Here is a 21856-nt window from a genome sequence, read left to right as displayed (position 1 = left end):
CTAGCTGTGTGAGTCTGGGCCAGTCACTTAACTTTTCTGAGCCAAAGATTCCTCCTCTGTAAAATGGGGCTAATAACAGTAAATGGAGATAAGAATACCTCTCAGAGTTGCTATGAGGATCAGCTTAATTAACATGTGTCAAGTGCTTCCCAAACCTTAAAGTGCCATATCAATGCTAGCCACTATTAACTCATTTATTAGTAATGCTTTTTATTGCAGGAGGAAAAATATACCCTGAGAAAGTCAAATTGATTCTGATTCTATTTTGTAATTTATTCTCTATCACCCCAAATATGTTGTAAAATTGATTTTCTCCACCCCTAAGGATTCTTGGGGTGTAGGGGGATGGTAGAAATATCACTGTAGTATCTTATTATAAAAAGGGCTAAGCATTTTTATTATTTTTATTTAAAAATATATAAATATGTTATTTATTATTTTAAAAGTTTTCATAAAGTTTGAAAGCATAAGCATTCTTGAAATCCATTCTATCTCTCCCATTTCTGTGCCTTTGCTCATGCCATGCCCCCTTCCTGGAATACATTGCCACTTCAATCTCTACCTGTTGAAGGTCCTCCCTTCCTTCAAGGCCCAACTCGGGGGCTACATCTTGGCAGCCTTCCATGACCAATGCACTAGCCCTTCTCCAAGCTGTAAGTGATCTCTCCCTCCCCCGATCTTTCACAGCACATAGCTCAGACCTTATCTTTGCACCTTTAAAAGATGCTACCTAGAATCACAGTTATTTTTTGATTGTGTTTTCCCCCCTTTCCTAGCATTGGACTATTAGACTGTAAGCTCCTTGAGAGTACATTTTCTATTGCATATGTCTTTGAGGGATCCCTTACCACTTAGCACATGCAACACACAGTAATTTCATGAACTGAACTGAATCCTTCATTTGCAACAGAAAAAAAAAACAAGCTTATCTTCATGTTCTGTAAGATGAGGAGTCAGAGTGGGGAGGGAAACACTGAACATATTACCAAAGTACTATTTTATAGAGTAAAAAGTTATCTGCTTTCCAAAAGTAACATCTCCATCTTTTTTCATGATTACATTTAATTTAGTTTTAAGCCCTGTTTAATTTTTGCAACTGGAGACACAACTTTTCCCACATCTTGAGTGGCAAAGCTTCTTCAATCCACGATTAATGTTTCAAGACAGCCGCAGGCCTTATACATGTGGATCAACTCCCAGAGGTTTGTATAGGTTTTTTTCTGTACTCACACCAAAGCACTTAAGAAACTCTTTGGATTATGCATTTGGAAAATACTTTAAAGGCAGACAGCTCCCAGCATAGGGAAATCATTTCCCAAGAGTGGTGGATATAAATAACAGAAATAGGGAAGCTACCAAATGATATCCTGACCCTGGCTCAGAAATTCTCTGGTCCTAAGTAGAAGAAGAAATTTGTGACAAAGATTCAAATGCATCTGGAAAGAACAACTAAGGAAGGAAACAAAACTGCCCAGAAGGTTGATCAGATCTCCTCCCGGACTAGAGCTGGCAACTCATAGAAAGTGCTAAAGTCACTAATCTGTATACCTTCTAACCCTGACATACCTTCACTAGGCCAATAGTCAACAAGATCAAAGAGAGAAGAAAAGGACCTATATATACAAAAGTATCTGTAGTAGCTCTTTTTTTAAAAAAGGTTAGATTTTTATTACTATTATCATCATCATCATTATCATAATTACTATTGTCACAGAAAATCATCCCTGACTAAGAAATATGGAAAGCCATGATTCAGTGGAAATAATACCTTCCTGGAATCAATTGTCCCAAGTATGGAAGGGATTTTTTCCCCCATTTAATAGTATTTTAATTTTTCCAATTACATGTAAAGATAGTTTTCAACATTCACTTTTATAAGATTTTGAGTTCCAGATTTTTTCTCCCTCCCTCCTCTCCCCCCTCCCCAAGACAGCATGCAATCTGATACAGGCTATACATATACAATCATATTAAACATATTTCCACATTAGTCATGTTGTGAAAGAAGAATCAGAACAAAAGGGAAAAACCATGAGAAAGAAAAAGAAAACAAAGAAAATGGTATGCTTTGATCTGTATTCAGACTCCATGGTTCTTTCTCTGGATGTAGATAGCATTTTCCATCATGAGTCTTTTGGAATTGTCTTGGATCACTGATTTACTGAGAAGAGGTAAGTCTATCAGAGTTGGTCATTGTACAATCTTGCTGTTACTGTTACAGTGTTTCTGGTTCTGTTCACTTCACTCAGCATCAGTTCATGTAAGTCTTTCTAGGTTTTTCTGAAATCCACCTACTCATCATTTCTTATGGAACAATAGTATTCCATTACATTCATATACCACAACTTGTTCAGCCATTCCCCAATTAATGGGTATCCCCTCAATTTCCAATTCTTTGCCACCACAAAAATAGCTGGTAGCTCTTTTTTGTTGCTAGCTGAGAGCTAGCAACTAAAGGGGTGCCCATCAGTTGGGGACCAGGGGATAAAGTATGGAGTAGGAATACAATGGAATGTTATTGCCCCTTAAGGATGATGAAATGGACTTCCAGAGGACCCTGGGAAGACTTGTATGAACTAATTCAGAGTGAAGTAAGTAAAACCATCAAAACAATTGATACGATAACAAAAACATTGCAAAGACAAACAACTGTGAAAGCATTAAGAACTCCGATCAATGACCAATCATGATGCCAGAGGACCTGTGATGAAGCATGTTGTCCACTTCCTGAGAAAGAGATTATGGACTCAAGAGGAAGAATGAAAAAAAAAGAGGAAGAATGAGATATAATGAGGTGAATGAGACATGGTATTTTTCAACATGGCCAATGTGAATTTTTTTCTTTTTTGCTGGAACATATAGATTTTGTTGCTTTTATTTTTTTTTAATTATAGGGTTCAGGAGGAAGAGAAAATAAATGCTTATTCATTGAAAAATTAAATTTTAAAAAGAAAATTTTCTTTTAACTTTATACTTATTATGCATATGGAAGCATTTCCACTTCCACATGCACCACCATCTCTCAATTTTTTGGCTGTTTGGGTTTTTCCCCCTCCCCTGAGGGTATTTTTGGTGTATAGCTTCCTCCCTCTAGCCTTGGGACCCTCTATACCTCAGAGGGGACTCTGCTGAACTGGGATGATCCAGTAAGGATTGAAACCATCCCTGGGCTCCTGCCAATGATGCTTATTTTGAGGAGTTGGTCTGTTTCTTCCTCTGGGAAGGGAAGGGAAAAATGATGACTTTCTATGCCCATCTCACAGCCTGTTTAGTTGTGGAACAGCTGTGAAATATAAAATCACTCTACAAATCTCCAGTCTGGCAATAAAGCAGTCCTCATGATTACTGCCATCTCAAACACACTATACCCAAAAGATCTTTCTCTGAGAAAAGCAAATGCTCTTAAAAGAGAGCAGCAACTCTCTCTCTCTCTCTCTCTCTCTCTCTCTCTCTCTCTCTCTCTCACTCTCTCTCTCTCTCTCTCTTATACACACACACACACACACACACACACACACACACACGACTAACCCTTTAAAATTCACTCCTAATACAATAAGGATTGAGTGTATTTACACTGAAATATTTGGCTTTTAACAAATAAAAACAAAAACCAGTTTGGCTTAGAAGGCAATCATGCCCTCTTACTGTGGTTTTTGAATTGTTTTCTCAACCCTACCTCCCCACACACTATCACCAAAGGCTTTTTCAGTTTAAAGAATGCTCCCATGGTGTTGGCTACTCCTTAATGGCCACACTTTGTCTTTTAGAGTCCAGTCAATGTCTTTGTGTTTCAGCTAAATAGGACTCCATACTTCCCATTCATTGGCCTGCCATCTGAGAGCCTTCCATCCATCCTAGTAGGGCCTGCCTTCTGGCTTAGAATTCTCTCCTTCTGGGACATCAGTCCATATCAGAGGGCCAATCAACGCTCTCTTCAAGTTGTGAAATTGGGTCCAAAAGGCCAAGCTTTGGGCTTCCCTGGTTGAGACTCAAGAAGCTGCTCCCTGTCATTCTCTGCAAAAAAAGGGTGTGGGAACACTACAGCTGTGCTCAGAAAATGAGAGAAACCAAGAGAACATTGTACACAGTAACAGCAATATTGCTTTAAGAACAACTTTGAGTGACTAAGTCATTTTGACTACTATAAATACCCAAATTAACTACAAAGGACATACAAAGAAAGATGCTATCTGCATCCAGAGAAATAACTGATAAATAGAAGTATACATAGGATGGTTTTATACACACACGTATGTGTATACACACACACACACATATTTGTGTCTAATAGTAGCCATCTCTACAGCAGGGGGAGAGGATAAAAAGAAAAAAAAGGAAGTCACACGATAATTTTATTACATATTTAAAGGAATATCAAGTTGTTGAAACAGTAAGGCAATAATAACCATATAGATGATAATTGTCAAGATGCCTGTGTGGTTCTGTGTCACAAAGTATACGAGACTCCCCACAAAGAAGGCAGAAGAAGTAAACCATTTATTCAGACACCAGAGAACCGTATCCCATGAGCCATTTGTCCAGTCTAGCAGAGCAGTAAAGCATTCAATACATAATACCACAATGTGGAGCCTCACCATCCCAAAACCTCTCTGACCCCCAGCTGGGGTCTTCCCCAAAACAAACTCATAGTACGGATAAGTCAGTCTATTCAGTTCTAACAATCACAAGGGCGGCCATTAGCAGCCATAATCTTTCCCTCTCTCTCAGCATTTCCTGTGACATAACTTCCTTTTTCTGTCAGGAAGCTCCTCCCACCATGTAACTTCGGCTTCCTGTCACGTAAGCATGTCACATGGCCTATTAATGGGTGGGAAAGATCTTCAAATCTAATTGCTGCTACATTTATACATAACAGATTTGCAGTTTTGTGTATAATTATTTTTTTTTAATTCTACTGTGTTATGGAAATATTTGCTCTATTTCTTAAGTTCAGAATAAAATAAATAAAATTTTTTAAGAAAAGAAAATTACATGTTAGGGGAAAAAATGGCTACAGAGTAGATACCCATTGATTGGGAAACGGGCAACCAAATTGTGGCATATTAATGGGTTAGGATACTATTGCACCATAAGAAACAATAAATATATTAATTCAGAGAAGTATAGGAAGAATTATCTATCCTGATACAAAATGAAGAAAGCAAACCAGGAAAATAATATACGCGATAATTGTAATGATGTAAATGAAAAGAATACCAAGACGAAACAGTGTTGCATAATTGCAATGACCCACAAGAAAAAAAAAAACACCTCCCTTCTTTCCTTGGAAGGATGGGAGACTATGGATGGGTGATGTTGCATATATACAATCAGATAGGATTGTTATATCACTTAGTTTTGCTAAAATGATTTTCTCTCCACGCACACAGCCACCACCTTGGTGTAGGCCCTCCTCACATCACACCTGGATTACTTCTAGAACCTGCTGGTTGATCTGTCCCCCTCCAAGTCTTCACCACTCCAAGTCATCTTCCACTCACAGATCAAATTGGTCTTCCTAAGTCCCATGTCTGTCAATGTCACTCACCTCAATAGTGGCTCACTATCACCTCTCAGATCAAATAGAACAGGAGTAGGGAGCCTATGGCCTCAAGGCTACATGTGGCCTTCTAGGTCATTGGGTGTGGCCTTTTGACTGAGTACAAGTTTTACAGAACTGAACAGGCTGACTTAGCTGTACTGTGAGTTTGTTTTGGGGAAGACCCCAGCAGGGGGTCAGAGAGGTTTTGGGATGGTGAGGCTCCATGTTGTGGTATTATGTATTGAATGCCTTACTGTTCTGCTAGACTGGATAAATGGCTTGTGGGATCTGGTTCTCTGGCGTCTGAATAAATGGTTTACTTCTACCTTCTTTGTGGAGAGTCTCATATACTTTGCAATACAGAACTACAGTATAAATCCTTTTATTCTTTTTTTCTTTTTTTTTTTTGGAGGGGGGAAAGCAGGGCAATTAGGGTTAAGTGACTTGCCCAAGATCACACAGGTAGTAAGTGTGTCAAGTGTCTGAGGCCGGATTTGAACTTAGGTCCTCCTGACTCCAGGGCCGGTGCTTTACTCACTGCACCACCTAGCTGCCCCAACAAATCCTTTTATTAAGGGGATTTGTTCTGTGAAGTTTGGATTCAATCAAAGGGCCCCACTTGAGGACCTAGAGGGCTACATGTAGCCTTGAGACTGCAGGCTCCCAACCCCTGAAAGAGAAAATTCTCTAATTGGAATCCAGTGCCCTTCATAACCTTCTGACCTTTCCAGTCTTCTACACATTAGTCCACGTACTCTGTAATCCAGTAACACTAGCCTCCTGGCCGTTCATTGCACAAAACACTCCATCCCCTCAACTCTAGGGACTTTCATTGTCTGTCCCCCATGCATAAAATTCCCTCAATCCCTGCCTCCCTGGCTAAGTCCCAGCTAAAATCCTACCTTCCACAAGAAGTCTTTCTTGATCTCCCTTAATGCTTGGGGCTTCCCTCTGGGATTATCTCCAATTTATCCTGCACATAGCTTGTTTGTACATATTTCCTTGCATGTTGTCTCTCCCATTAGACTGAGAGAGAGTAAGGAGTGTCTCATGCCTTTCTCTGTATTGTCAGAGCTTAGCACAGTGCCTGGTACGCAGTGGGAGCATAATAAATGAAAATTGACTTGTTTACTTCGTTACAAGGAAAAGCTCACTAGGGGAGTGAGAGAAGATGTGTAGGTATATCTGGAGACTAAGATGTTAAAAACAAATGTCAATAAAACTATTTTTTTTAATTAGTTGCTAGGCTAGATGATGTTACAGGTGGCTGGCAGAACCAAGGAAGATAATCAGTGTTGTAAATGGACATTCAGGCAAACAAGGTTAACAAAAGCATTTCAACACTGGGTGGGGACTGGACTTAACAACAAATAAAGGTGGATGGGGCAATATTACGTAATTACATTTTGTGGGGTTTGTTTTGTATTTTACCAACCTGTGACTTTCTCAGTGTAGAGAGCTCTCGCCCTCCTACCCCCTCTGCTCCCCCTCCCCAACTTCCTCTACAATGTAGGTCAGTGCCTTCTCTGAAACTTGCAGTCTGAGAGTTGCCAGGGCACTGATTCATCAGGGTCACACAGCTAGGATGTGTCAAAGGCAGCATTTGAACCCAGGTCTTCCTGACTCTGAGGCCAGGTGACCACCCAGTTTATACACACACACACACACACATATATACATTTATGTATGTACGTGTTGTATGTATGTACATATGTGCATGTGTACATATATACATACATTATGTGCGTTCTGTGTATAAATATATATGTTGTTAGATATAAATATATGAAATGGAAATAGTCATAAGATCACATAGGCTTAGAGTTGGAAGGGACCTAAGACGTGATCTAATCCAAACTCCTCGTTTTAAAGATGAAGAAATGAGTCCAAACTCACTTCCAGCAGCTATTTTTGTGGCAGCAAAGAACTGGAAACTGAGGGAGGTTCTCATCAATTGGAGAATGGCTTAAACAAGTTATAGTAAATGAAGGTAATGGAATATGGCTGTGCTTGAAGGGGATGGCTTCAGAGAAACATGGGAAGACTTAGATGAACGGATGCAAAGTGAAATGAGCAGACCCAGGAGAACAATTTGTACAATGACAACAGTATTATAAAGACATACAATTCTGAAACAGTTAGGAACTCTGATCAACACAACGACAACAACAATTCCAAAGGACTCATGATGAAATACGCAATTGACCTCCAGATAGAGAAATGATGGACTCAGAGTACAGATTGAAACACATTTTCATCACTGTCTTTTCCTTTTTTATTTTTTTGCACATGACTAATGTGGGAATTTGTTTTGCTCGACTATACATATTTGTAATGGTTTTGTTTTTCTCGCCTTCTCAAGAAAAGAAAGGAAGGAGAGAATTCTAAATTGAAAATTTTTTAAAAATGTGTCCTAAAAAGTGAAATGACTTTGCAAGTTCACTGAAGTAGCAGTTAGTAGTAGAGCTGGAATTCAAAGCTAGGTCCTCTGACTTAAAGGCCAGCTCTTTTTTTCCATTGTACAATGTACTCTGCAAGTGATCCTCCCACCCACAGCCCAAGTTAAGTCCAAACAGAGCATGTATTAGACACCTACTATAAATCCAGGGCTATGCTGTACATGTGGCCCCAAGACCCTGGGAGCATTGCCCTAAGAACCCTGCATTATCCGCCTGTTATAAAAAGAACCCCAGCCTCTGCTGAGCCCAAGAAAACCAGGGCAACAGGCGCTCACCTGACCGAACACGTACAGCAAGCCAAAAGTGCCTCCGAGCTTCATACCAAGGACAGAAGAGATCATGGAGTAGACACCCCCACTCCCAATGCTGCACCGCTCTGCAACACCAATGCCAGACAGGACTGTCACCAGGGCCACGAGGATGACGAAGGAGACCAACACCATGCCCATGAGCACCCCGGTGTTCCCCTACAATGGAGTAACAAGATGAGAATTAGGAATGACAAGGCTAGAGTCATTCACATCCATCTAGATGCCAATCTACCAATCTACACCTCTTTCCTACACAATGGGACAGTGCAGGGCACCTCTCAGACCCCCAGTGTTCTCAAGGGCAGTTCAGTGATGTAATAAATACTCTCCTCTCAACCCCTACCCCATCTCACTTCAAATAGCATCACACCCGTGGTAAGTTGTCCCAGATCACTGATTGGCAGTGGAGAGAGCACTTGGCTGGGAGTCCTGGGTTGGAATCGTGACTCCTCCATCATTCGCTATCTACAGGACCTTGGAATTCATCTCTCTGGAGGTGAGTGGATGAGGTGATTCATAAAGACCTTTCCAGCTCTAAATCAGGGGACTTGATGCTCCTCATTTATGCATCAGAAGCATTACAAATAGCTCAAGGTCACAAAGTGGAAAGAGGACTAGAAGTCAGGAAAATGGGCTCTTATGCTCTTGGTGACCTTGGGTCAACTGAAGAATCTCTGTGCCTCAGTTGTCCCATCTGTAAGATAGGGATAATAAGGCTTGCTGTCTGTGTGACCTTGGACAAGTTACTGAACCTCTTTAGTTTCTTTAGTTCAATTTCCTCATGTATAAAAATAGAATCCCCTGGATCACAGGTTTAGAGCTGACCTTAAAGGTCATTGACTCCAGCCCTCTCATCAAAAAAAAAAAAAAATAGGAAACAGGACTGGAGACACTGGGTGACTTTCCCTGCATCAGGCACACAGGTAATAAGGATCTGAGGCAGAATTGGAATCCAGGCCTTCCTGACTCTGTCCAGCACACCACACCATCTCCTAACTGGATGACAGCCCACCCGTGGTCCCCTCCTGCTCCCACTCCATGATCTTATGTTCCCCCGAACTGACTAACCAATCTGTCTATTGGGAAGTGAAATCCCAGCATAAGAAGGATCTTTGGTGGGGGACAGGGAGGTGGGAGGCAGAGGGAGGAAAGGACTGGAAATGTTGAACTTTAGTTCCTAGGTTTCCTCAGACCACACACACACACACACACACACACACACACACACACACACACACACCCCATCCTATCATTTAACACAAAAAGAAGACCCTTTGTTCTCTCCCCTGGCTCCGGTCCTGAGTCAGCTTTGCCTTCAGGGCTCCCTATCCTTCAGTCAAAAACCTGTATGACATGGGGGAGGGGAGAGAAGGGGGAGGAGAGAAAGTTTCACCCGAATTCCTGGGTCCCTCAGCAGTTACTCACTGGGTTACCCTTGACCCTCCTCCCCTGGCTGACAAATCACCTCCTGGGATTTCCCCCTCTCTCACTACCGACCCCCACCCTCAAACGGATTCCCTCTCAGCTTCTATATACATTCAATTCAAATGACTTCCTGCTGGGCTTCCTGCCCAGGTTCAAGGTTAGCAGGACAATGGGCTCAGCCTTTCCCCCCTCTCCACCATTACCCCTGTAGCCTGTGCCTCTGCTTCCTTCCATTGGTGTAGACAACAATACCGGCTCACTAGTGTAAGATGCTTTATGATCTACAAAGCACTTGATGGAAGTCGTCTCATTGGACTTCCATATCTTTATGAGTGAGTCAGTGTAAATATTACCATCCTCCTTTTACAGATGAAGCCACTGGGGCCCAGGGAGGCTAAGTAGTTTGTTTAAGTAGGCACAGTCAGTCAGCGGCAGACAGGATCTGAACTCAGGTCCTTTAGTTTTAAATCTCTTTCCACTACCCAACACCACATAGATTGAAGGTGTAGCTAGAGCAACTGTGTCAAACTCAGATAGAATTGGGCGCCACTAAATCCTACAGAAGGATCTCTGCAGACTGCACAGGGGCAGCTAGGTGGTGCAATGGATAGAGCACAGAGTGTGGAGTCAGGAAGACCTGAGTTCAAATTTGGTCTCAGACACTTACTAGCTGTGCGACCCTGGGTGAGTCACTTAACCCGGTTTGCCTCAGTTTCCTCATGTGTAAAATGAGTTGGAGAAGGAAAGAACAAACCACTCCAGTATCTTTGCCCAGAAAACCCCAAATGAGTTCACAAAGAGTGGGACACAACTAATCAGCAAAGCAGACTGCATATTGACTTCAAAAATCACATATTAGCATTATCTATGTTCGTCTATTGTATTTTTATTTATTTGGTTAGGATGTACCTGGGAGTGTTGGGGGCCCTAAATGCTGCCCGTGGGCCTTGTGTCTGACACCCCTGGCGTAAAGGAAAGAGCACTGAATTGATTCACATCCCAGAAGTGGTCAATTCCAGCGTGGATGGTTTCATGTGCTCGTTTCTCACTCAGTGTTGGTAGAGTGTCTATTTCTCTCTCATCTCTCTACACCTGTCTGAGATGGAGAGCCCCCTGAGAATAGGTTACAGGCCCAGGTCATTGGCTCTCTGCTGCACCAACACCGTGACATGTAGAACTAGGCACAAGGAGAACCCGGGCTTTGGGACATCGGGGGTGGGGAACAATCAGGCCCAGAAAGGCTCCCCGACCTCACCCACGACTCACCACCAACCAGCCGGTCCTGAGAAAAAGGACAACGCCAAAGATGTTGATCATACAGGACGTGAACACACCATCCCATGTCCCAAAAAGCACTGGCTCCCAAACAAACAGCTGGATCTTCCACCACGGCTGGGGCTGGGCCAGGGAATCCTGAGGAGCAAAGCAAATGTATGTTAATACATTACATCAGCAGGAGCAGCTGAGAAAGAAAAAAAAAGAGGAAAGGGAAAAAAAGGAGGAAGGGAAGAAGAAGAAAGAGGATACAGCACCAGCCCTGGAGCAAGGTGGACCTGAGCTCAAAGCTGGCCTCAGACACTTACTAGCTGTGTGACCCTGGGTAAGTCACTTAACCCCAATTCCCTCCCTTTCCCCCCCCAAAAAAGAATTAATATGCATTTATGAACTGCCTACTATCTATATGGGGCAGCTAAGTGACACCATGGATAGAGTACCAAGTGTGGAGTAAGGAAGAATCATCTTTCTGAGTTCAAATCTAGCCTCAGACACCTACTAGCTGTGTGACCCTGGGTACACTAGCTGGGTTACCCAGTTTGCCTTAGTTTCCTCATCTGTAAAATGATCTGAAGAAGGAAATGGCCAACCACCCAGCATCTTTGCCAAGAAAACCCCAAATAGGGTCAGAAGGTACAGACACAACGGAAAACAACTGAACGACAAACTATCTACATGAAAGAATGAAAAAGCACTGGAGTGCCTACTACGTGCCAAGACGCTGAGAATACTAATACAAAAATGGGTGAATCCTTGCCCCCATGGAGCAATTCTAATAATGTTAATTCTAATAGGGGGAATGCAACACACAGAAGAGAATGGAGGCCAGGAAAGGGAATCTGGGTCTGAGAGATCCCACAGGTCCTACTGTCAGGGCAGGTGTGAAGGTGCCTCGCCGCCCCCACACACATAGGTGTTAGTTTCCTGAAGAATAGCTGGACGGATGTGCACATGGTCTGGGGCCTGCAAGATGTATACAATGGGTACCAGGCACCATACTAAGGGTTAGGGACTGCAAAGACAAAAATGAAACAACCCCTGCTTTCGGGAGAAACACAAACCAAGAAAATACAAGACACTAGCAGATGGGTGGATCAGGGAATGGCTCATGGAGGAGGTAAAGCCTGAGTTGAGTTTTGAAGGGGATAAGGGATTCTAAGAGGTGGAGAGGGGCAGGGAGGGCAGGACACAAAGAGAGAAGATGGTCTAAGTGAAGAATTCCAAGTGTCCAATGTGGCTGCATGGTAGAGTATGTAGAGGGGATTACTGTCTAACCAGCCTGGAAAGCCGGGCTGGGGTCAGGATGTGAGGAGCTTCATTACAAATGGGTGAGTTTGTATTTGACCGTAGAGGTCAACAGGGGGTCACCAGAACTTACTGAGTAGAGGGGTGATGTGTTCAAGCTTGTCTCTTGGAAGATGGCTTGATGAAGGGAAAAACTTGAATAGTAAAAAATTAACAAAGGAATAAAGGATCTTGAGCAGTAGTAACTCTTTACTCAAAACACCAAACTTACGTACTTAGATGGACCTGGTACTCAACTGTTGTCTTCACTCTATCCAAGTGTATGTTGGTAAATGTTTAACAACCAGCCCTCCCCCCAAAAAAATGTAAACAGGACACACTTTAAAATTTCATCTGAATTATTAACATTTTCTTAAGTCTAGACCAAGGGTGGGGAACCTGCAGGCTCCAGTCCACATGTGGCCCTCTAGGTCCTCAGGTACGGCCCTTTGACAGAGTCCAAATTTCACAGAACAAATCCCCTTGATAAAAGGAATTGTTCTGTAAAAGTTGGACTCCCTCAAACGGCCACACCTGAGGACCTAGAGGGCTATACATGACCTTGAGGCTGAAGGTTCCCCACCCGTGGTCTAGACAATCAACAAAACAAGAAATCAAGACTTAATTTGTAGTGTTTGCTGATTTCTGATGCTTAAATCTCATACTAAGATTTTAACAAAGTGGGTATATCATTAAGGCAGAATTCATGACTTCAAAGACAGCTGTGAATATGCCTGAACGGTCCAGAATCGCAGGATATGAGGAATTCTCTAAGTAAAAGCAAGAGGAGTTAAAGCATTTATTGAAACTCAAAAGTAAGAGACCCACAGACCAGTGTTCCCAATTTGACATCCTAGCAAGAACCTTCCAAGACCAGTATGCCCATCTCACAATAGTGACCAGGAGGCCACAGAAAAACATTATGGCAGCAAGCCAAGCCATACTGGTGCTTCCCTCCCCAATGCCAGGGCCCTCCAGCACGAAGACCACCCACTGGCCTCAAGCCCCTGCTCGGCACTCTCCGGTCTCCACAACAGTCAGTGCTGCTTTTTTTGCAGTGCCTGCCACCATCACTGCTTCTGCCCCAACCTCCAAGCTGTGTTCCAGCTAGCTGACTGCCTCCTCTCTCCTTCAGCTCTCAACTGCTCTCACCAACTGCCTCTTAGCTCTGCTCCAACCCTTCAGCAAGCTCCTCCCACCACAGGCTTCATGTCATCACGTGGACCAGAACTCAGGCACCTACCATTGGCTCCAGTCCTAGCCACTCCTCCCAGGACCCTGAGAGCCCCACACCCAAAGCCCACTCAAATGGGCGGGGAAGAACTTCCCATTCACTGACTGCCTGTACAATGGGACAGCTCTGTGGCACAGTGGATAGAACACCGGCCCTGGAATAAGGAGGACCTGAGTTCAAATGTGACCTCAGATACTTAACTAGCTGTGTGACCCAGGGCAAGCCACAATCCCCCACCCAAAAAAAATAAATAAGAATTTAACAATTAGTTCTCAGGAGCCAGTTGGAGCTGACCCCCACCTGACCAGACCAGCTCATGCTGTGTAATTCCTGTCAATATCTTTTCACTTTCTCCAAAGAGGCTCCATCCAATATGTTGGAACTGTGTCTGGTTCTCCTACTATTTCCTGAATACCAGTATAGCCTTTATACTGGCCAAAAGTTATCCTTCAGTTCTCTCTACACAATATTAAAATACTAAGAACAGCTTAGAAATATTGAAAATGATCTTAGAGTAATTATATGCCAGTCTATACCTGTAAAAGATCATTTAGGAAGGGAAAGGATAACTTGAAATGGGATCGTTTGGCCTTCTCATTTCCTACCTAATCAGGTCAACATTGTCTCCTTTTATTGATGATATCATCTTATAACCAATCTAGAACACTGCACTCAGTTGTTCTACAGCAGAATCTCACTGGAGGGTTCTTTTAATCCTCTAGATCAGTCACTGGAGAGGACCGGAGTGAATTGTTTTTTCCAAACTAATAATACTGAAAAAAGGTTAACTTTTGAAATGACAAGCCCATAAGCCCCCTTACAGGGGAGCTGACAGCCATAGGTGAGGGCCCTTAATCTGTGGTCCTTCAACTAAAGTTAAAGACTCAGGACTCAAAAAAATGAATCCTGGCTGGAAAAAAGGGGTGCTCTAGTAGAAATCACACTGGACCCAGTTTTCTTTCCTTACTCTTAAATAATAAAATCATAGAATGGGTTAATCAGGGAAATCGATGTCCAATTTGGCTTGTCTGCATTTATTTGTACATAGCTGTTTGCATGTTGTCTCTCTCATTAAACCATGAGCTCCTTGGTAGGGACTATTTTTTGCCTTTCTTTGTATCCCCCACACTTAGCACAGGGCCTGGAACGTAGCAGAAGTTAATGAATGCTTGTTGATTTGATTTGATTTGATTTGGCTTAACTAAACCATCCAAGCCAGGGACTGGTAGACCATTCCCCTGTCAGATCCACACGAAAGTCCAATTCTCACACGTCACTCAGATCTCTTCTATTTTAATTTGGGCAGAGAACACAGAGAACAGTTTGGTAATCTTTTAATACAAATATGAAACTTGCTATCCCCATAGCACAGGGTCCACCCAGGCCAACATTCTGTCTGATGTAACACCATGGGGTTTGTTGAGAGTGGCCATAGTCATGTGATAAATGATTCATTTAGACCCCTACTCTATTCCAATCAGCATTATCATTTCAATATGATTCCATAGGGGTAGTAATTATAAGTTTTGTATATTAGGCCCCAGAGCCTTGAGCTGCTGTTTGTAAGTTCACTTGCTTAATCATAGGAAGCTAACTAGAGGCCCTCCACCCTCAGTTTTCCTTGTCATGGTGACCAAGCCCAGTGTGGCAGAGGTGACTCAATTACATGGGAAGTCCCCTAACTTATTTTGGTGCCTCTGGACCACTATCTCTTGTCCAATATGAACAGGTGATCACCTAGTCAGCGCAGATGCCCCATACTTTGCCCTGAGACACCCCTGCTGACATACACATACCACTTATAGCTAATGCATCATTTTTGACCCTCAAAGCAAGATCTATCAATCAATGGGATTCTACACTTTGTAACGCTCCTCTCGAATGTTCAAGTATCAAATCTAGTATCAAGGCTTATAAAATAAGGCCCTGGAAGAAGGGGGACATCTCAGATCGTGTGGAAGATCTGAAGTCCACTTCATTAGAGAGGACCATGGACCCTTTAATAAAGTGTCATTGGTTCAGAGTTCTGCCTCAGTGGGTTTTTTTGTTTTGTTTTATTTGCAGATTGGCAATTACAATCCCCACAGTTATCTTCAATCTCAAAAGGTTCAGGGGGTACCCCAAACCATCCCTCGATTTCTTTAATAGCTTATTATGTGGATCTACTACCACTTAATCAACCTAAAGTAATACATACTTTCATTTGTCCTAAATTTACCTCTTTCAAACTTCAGTTTAGTTTTAACTGACATTGATATAGTCATACATATACACATATAAAATATATACAAAATATGTATATACATATAGTTTTTTGTGTGTATGTGTGTTTAAGCAGTCGTTTTTCCAAATTAAATGGTCTTAACTTTTTATAGACTGTCATTTTCATCTCCTTGGTAATACATGGTATCCAAAAGTTTGGGTGTGGTTTTAAGCTTTAATAACTTTAGAAGCATAAATGCTACAAACTTACAAAAAATCATTTTAAAGTTTAATTATGTATATTTATTTTACACTTACATTATTATACTTTACACTTATTACCTACATCAGTTTTGTGAATTTTGAATAATAAATTTTAAATTTGATTTTAACAAGACAAAGCACCCTGTCATTATGCATTGTACGTACGACCATTTCTGTACAACACTTTCTCAAACTGCTTGGTTCCTTTTGCCACCTTAGTCACTTGATCTATCTCCATTAGACTTTTTCTTCAGGGATCACATTAAAAAATTAATGTATGCATTAAAACCGTGTTCTTTGGATGATCTTAAGGCAAGAGTTATAAATGCAATCCTTTTGGTAATTGAGGAGCGGCTGATGCAAGTTTTTACTAAGTTCAAAAACTGACTAGAATGAGGTATAGCATAAGGCAGTGCTTATGTTGAATTTTAATAAGAAACATATCAAATGATTAACCTTTCAAATGTTTTTTCTAAGTCTGTACAATTTATACTTTCAAAGCCATTAAAGCTGGATACCACAATAAGACTTTGGAAAACCTTGTAGAATCGTTAATTTTAGAGCTGGAAGAGAGATTTGGAGATCATCTGGGTCACCTTCCTTCTCACTTCACAGATGAGGAAACTGGGGCCCAAAGAAGGGAAATGATTTTCTGAAAGTTAATCAAGGTAATAAAGTAGCAGAGACAAAATTTAAGTCCTGGGTTCTTTCACTACAAAACTAGCGCCCCTCTCTTTTTAGACCAGAGTTCAGAAGCATTTCATGGAAGCTTGAAAAAAGCAAATTTAAGCCATATTAAAGTGCTTTACACAGTGGTGCACAAACTCAGGAATCTTATCTGAAGAGGTGGCACAAGCTGAAAAATATGGATAAGTTTGAGAAGGATTTGGGTAAAGTTATAGGATCATATATTTAGACGTAGAGGTCAATTCTGAGGTCAGCTGGTGCATCCCCCTTGTTTTACATATTAGGAAATGGAGGCCCCAAAATGTCCAATGGACTTGCTCAGGACACAGAGGGTTTAAGCAGCAGACACACTGACTCTCAGCCATCTGACTCCAAATCTGGGATTTTTGTGCTCTTCTGGAGCGGACTGTGTATCCATACTTTGTGTACAGGCAAACCTAGGACAATCTAGGCCTGCCCCAAGCTCAGACTTGATCTGACTTTTGACTTTAAACCATCTGTTCAATTCAATTCAGTTCTTACTGAGCTTCTAAAACGTGACAGACCAAGACACAGAATTTAAAAAGAAGTCTATAACATTATCCTTTCTCCAGAGGAATCTAACCTTTAGGCGAGAAGACAGTATGGTATACTGGAAAGAGCAGGGCACTCAGGGTTCGAGACCCGGTTCAGGGGTTCTTAACCTGGAGTCTTTGAACTTGGTTTTTGAGAGCGAGAGTGAGAACGAGAGCACTATATTTCAATATAATTGGTTTCCTTTATGATCCTCCGTCTGCCTCGGTTTCCTCATATGTAAAAATGGAGGTAATAATTGCACCTACCTCCAAGGGTCATTGTGAGAATAAAATAGGGTCGTATTTGTAGAGAAATTTGTAAATCTTTTTTTTTCATCAAGGGAACAAAGTTATTTATTATCACAGAGCTTCATGTAGTTAAATAGTAGTGTACTTTACTGTACAGAGGAGCATATTTTGGATTTACAAGACGTTAAAAGTCCAAGTCCAAGGTTCTTGCAGAGCAATGCAAGCATTTCCCAATGATCGTTCACAGCTCAGTGTAAAACAGTCCCCTCTTATTTCTGAAGGAATGTATTCTGAAGACAATGCCAAATACTGACTTCCATATGGCAACAGGGCTTGGTAGTTCTACATTTCATTTCATTTCACTGGTAAGTCTGATGTTACCTATGGCAGGATTTCACTGTGTGCATAATGAAAAGGCACCCCCCACCCCAGGAGTTTTCTTTTTACCACACAGTTCTAAGGAGCAAGAATTTCATAATGCTCAACCTCTATTTCCAAGAAATAATGCTCGATTACATTTCACATCAAAGAAATTTGTGAATCTTAAAGCACCATAAACAGCTGAATGGTACAGAGGATAGAATGCTGGGCTTGGAATCAAGAACACTTATCTCCCTGAGTTCAAATCTGGCCTCAGACACTTACTAGTTGTATGACCCTGAGCAAGTCACTTAACCCTGTTTGACCCAGTTCCTCATCTGTCAAATGAACTGGAGAAGGAAATGGCAAACCACTCCAGTATCTTTGCCAAGAAAACCCCAAATGAGGACATGAAGAGTTGGATACAAGTGAAGAATGACTGCACTGGAAAAAGCACTATATCAATGTTAGCTATCATTATTATTAATAATCCATGTCTTTATGCATTTCAAAACCTTTCCCTGAGACCTTAGGGGTCCATACACCAGACTGCCCAAAAGGTACATGACACAAAACAGGTTAAGAATCCCTGACCCAGCCCAACCCTGTCACTTTACAACTTGAGAAATGGGGACTCAGAAGGATAAGCTGACTTCTCCAGCTCCTCACAGTTGCTAGTGCCTTCCTCTCTAAGGCTATTTTTCCAACTATTCTGCATTTATTTTGCATATTTGAATTTATACAGGGTGTTCCTAAAGTCTGGACACAGGCAAAAATGCATATTTCCAAGGAATGAAATGATTGAAATTTACAACATTTTACTTAGCATATTAACAAATAACATCTTCAACTTCAAATAACATCATATGATTTCATATTCATATTCCAAGAGTGACTGTGCTAAAATTGACAGCAATGCGGAGTTACTGAGCTATTGCATTGAGTTCACGTGAATCTTGCAAAGCGCATCAACCTTTGCATCACAAATGACGGAAATCATATTGAAGATGTTATTTGTTAATATTCCAATTAAATAAAATGTTGTTGAAAATTTCAATCATTTCATTTCTTGAAAACATGCATTTTCGCCTATGTGTCCAGACTTTAGGAATACCTTGTATATCATGTCTCTCCCATTAGGATGTAAACTCCCTAAGGGCAGAGACTGTGTGGGTTGTTTTCTTTCTCTCTTTCTCTCTCCCCCTCTCCTCCTCTTCCCCTCTCCCCCTCTCCCCCTACTCCTCTCTTAATCCCCAGCACTTGGTACAGTGCTTGGTACATAGTAGGCACTTAATAAATGTTTGTTCATTGATTGATTGATAATAGCAGAGTTAGTACTAGAACCCAGACCTCCTAATTTTGATTCTAAGGCTCTTTGTTCTCATTATAGAAACTATTTTCCAAGATGTGCCCATGTACAGCTCTTCAAGACATTGCAAGATGGGCAAATAATTCTTGGAATTTATATTTATATTTTGATACTGCAAGGAATCTATTGTTGCATTAGGGTGGTTATGACCTCCACTACAGATAGCAACTATTCTGGACTTAGGCCAGACTCTTGATAATTCATAAGTGACATTGAAATGAAATTAGACACTCCTAGGTCACTCAACAGTTAACAAAAGGAGATTTACATAGCCATAGGAGAAACATATTCAACAAAGATATGACTAAGGAAGACCCAAGTTAATTCAGCAAAGTGAAATTCCCCTGCTTCTGAGTTGCCCATCATGGTCCCCTAGCCAAGCATCAGAAAGTGCCTGGAACTATTCCTTGCTGTTTTGTACTCAGGCAATTGGGAAGTGATGCCATGATGTCAACAGCCAGAGCCATGAATGCCCTGAGCCAATCAAAGATGGTTCCAATATCTTTCAAGGAAAAATCTAGCCCAACTTGGGGGGAAGGGGTAGGGTTAGGGAGGGAAGATGTCAAGATTGCTCCCACCACAGGAATCTTCTTCATGATGTGTGACTCCCCTCTAAGGTTATTTTCTTTCTATTCTGTATGTATCTTATATGTAGCTATTTGTACACATACTGTCTTCCGTATTAGAATATAAGGTCCTTGAGGACCTTATTTTTGTTTAGCACAGTGGCTGGCACATAGTAGGCAATTTTAAAAAATGCTCGTAAATTGATTGTCCCTGTGTTCCTATCAGCTCCCATTAGAGATCTAACCAAGGCCCTGAGGAAGACCGTCTTCCTCAAAGTGAACACAAAACTGGCCGACCATCCATCATCCCTTCCTCTCACCACGACTGATCCATCTCCTTTTTCAGTCACATATGCCCTTGTAGATGTCTTGGTTGGAAATTCCTAGTTAATACCGCTGCTCCTCACACAAGGAAAGTTGGACTAACAAGACTTTCAGGGATTATTTCTACACTTCAGCACCTAGCACAGTACTCTGTACATGCATGGCAGGCAAGAAATAATGTGTAGTGAATTTAAAACTTCTGGGGCCAGCAGCCAAGGGGCCAGCAGCCATAACCTCTCCTGCCACTCCTGATGCGGTGCAGCCTGCCGCCTTCTGGAATTCCTCTCTCACCACTGGGAAATTCCTACCCTGGCTCTGGCTGATGGAGGAAGAAACCTGGTGAGAACAAATGGCTGGACTGAGGTCAAGGGAGGCTGAAGCAGAGGAAGGCCCCTCCCTTCCAGACAAAGTACACACAGGAAAACTTCTACTTAGAGTATGCAAACAAAGGCGTTTGACTTGCTTTCTCAAAGTTAATAACTTAATTATTAATAAGACTTGGAAGGAGTGTTCCAAAGCTGTTCCCGTGGCTGAATTGAGATTCAATGGGTCAACCTGGAGAGCCCAGATATCTGAGCTCTGCTGCTCAGGGCAAGGGAAGATAGAGAAGAGAGGAATGGTGTTCCTGTTCATCGTGGCCATGGGCTACATACAACAGGAACCTAGGCCTAGGTGAGGGACTTAAAGTATATACAGTGATATCTTCATGGGAATGGAAAGGGGGAAAGAGCATAAGGAAAAGAGCAGAGAGGAAGGAAACAAGCATTTATTAACCACATTTATTATGCATACTGCTAAGCATTTTGCAAAGATTATCTCATTTGATCCTCACAGTGACCCTCAGAGGCAGGTGCTATCATCATCCCATTTGACAATTGAGGAAACTGAGGTGAAGGGATTTACCCAGGGTCACACAGCTAGTACGTGTCTGAGGCCTCAATTCTTACCGACTCCAGGTCCAGGGCTCTATCCACTGGGGCTGCCTAGTTTAGGCAGCTAGAGGAAAAAGGTTCTTGTTTGCTGTGCACTTTTTACTCTGACGCTGATTCGACAATTTGTTTTCTTCATTTATGAAATGTTCCCACTAAAAATCTTGTTTCTTTGCACAGGGCAGAATGAGGAAGGACAGAACCGGCCTGAGCATGGCCTCCTCTTTATCTAAGCGCTTCCCTCTGTGCAAGATCACATCAGCCTGGAACTCACATTTCTGCCCTTAGGGATCCTCTGATTGGAGGGCAGAGAGCTGCTCTCAGAACGTCCGTTAAAGGGGGCCGCCCAAGCTAGCCATCGCTTCATTTACCACCTTGTTGAACTCTTCTAGACCATCTATCCTCCCTACCCTCACCCTCCTTTTCAGCTTCCTTGTGTGTACAGTCTTCTCCTATTAGATTGTAAGTCCTTTGAGGGCAGGAACTGTCTTTTTTTTTTTTAATTTGTATTCCCGGTTCTTTGTGCAGTGCCAGGAACATGTTGTTCTATCATTTTCAGTGGTATCTAACTTTTCCTGACCCCATTTGGTGTTTCCTTGGCAGAAATATTGGAGTGTTTTGTCATTTCCTTCTCCAGCTCATTTTACAGCTGAGGAAACTGAGGCAAACAGGGTTAAGTGATTTACCCAGGGTCACACAGCTAGTAAGTGTCTGAGGCCGGATTTGAACTCAGGTCTTCCTGACTCCAGGTCCAGAACTTTATGCACTGCATCACCTAGCAGGCACTTACTAAATGTTTATTGATTGAGGACAATCTTG

General features: G+C 42.0%; 1 protein-coding gene across 1 annotated transcript in view; it reads right to left on the bottom strand.

The window, feature by feature from the left end:
* The window catches only part of SLC12A8 (solute carrier family 12 member 8), a 156210-nt gene extending 134806 nt beyond the window's left edge, over positions 1 to 21404 (bottom strand). Inside the window, exons 1-3 of the mRNA XM_036744094.1 lie at positions 21312 to 21404; positions 11007 to 11153; positions 8280 to 8471 (exon numbers count right to left, since the gene is read on the bottom strand). Of these exons, the coding sequence (XP_036599989.1) occupies positions 8280 to 8471; positions 11007 to 11153; positions 21312 to 21404 (432 nt within the window). The remainder of the gene's footprint in view (positions 1 to 8279; positions 8472 to 11006; positions 11154 to 21311) is intronic.
* Between the last annotated feature and the right edge of the window lie 452 nt (positions 21405 to 21856).

This window comes from Trichosurus vulpecula, chromosome 2 (genome assembly GCF_011100635.1).
Source record: "Trichosurus vulpecula isolate mTriVul1 chromosome 2, mTriVul1.pri, whole genome shotgun sequence".
NCBI classification, from domain to species: Eukaryota; Metazoa; Chordata; class Mammalia; order Diprotodontia; family Phalangeridae; genus Trichosurus; species Trichosurus vulpecula.
This window is presented reverse-complemented; position numbering and strand designations above follow the sequence as displayed.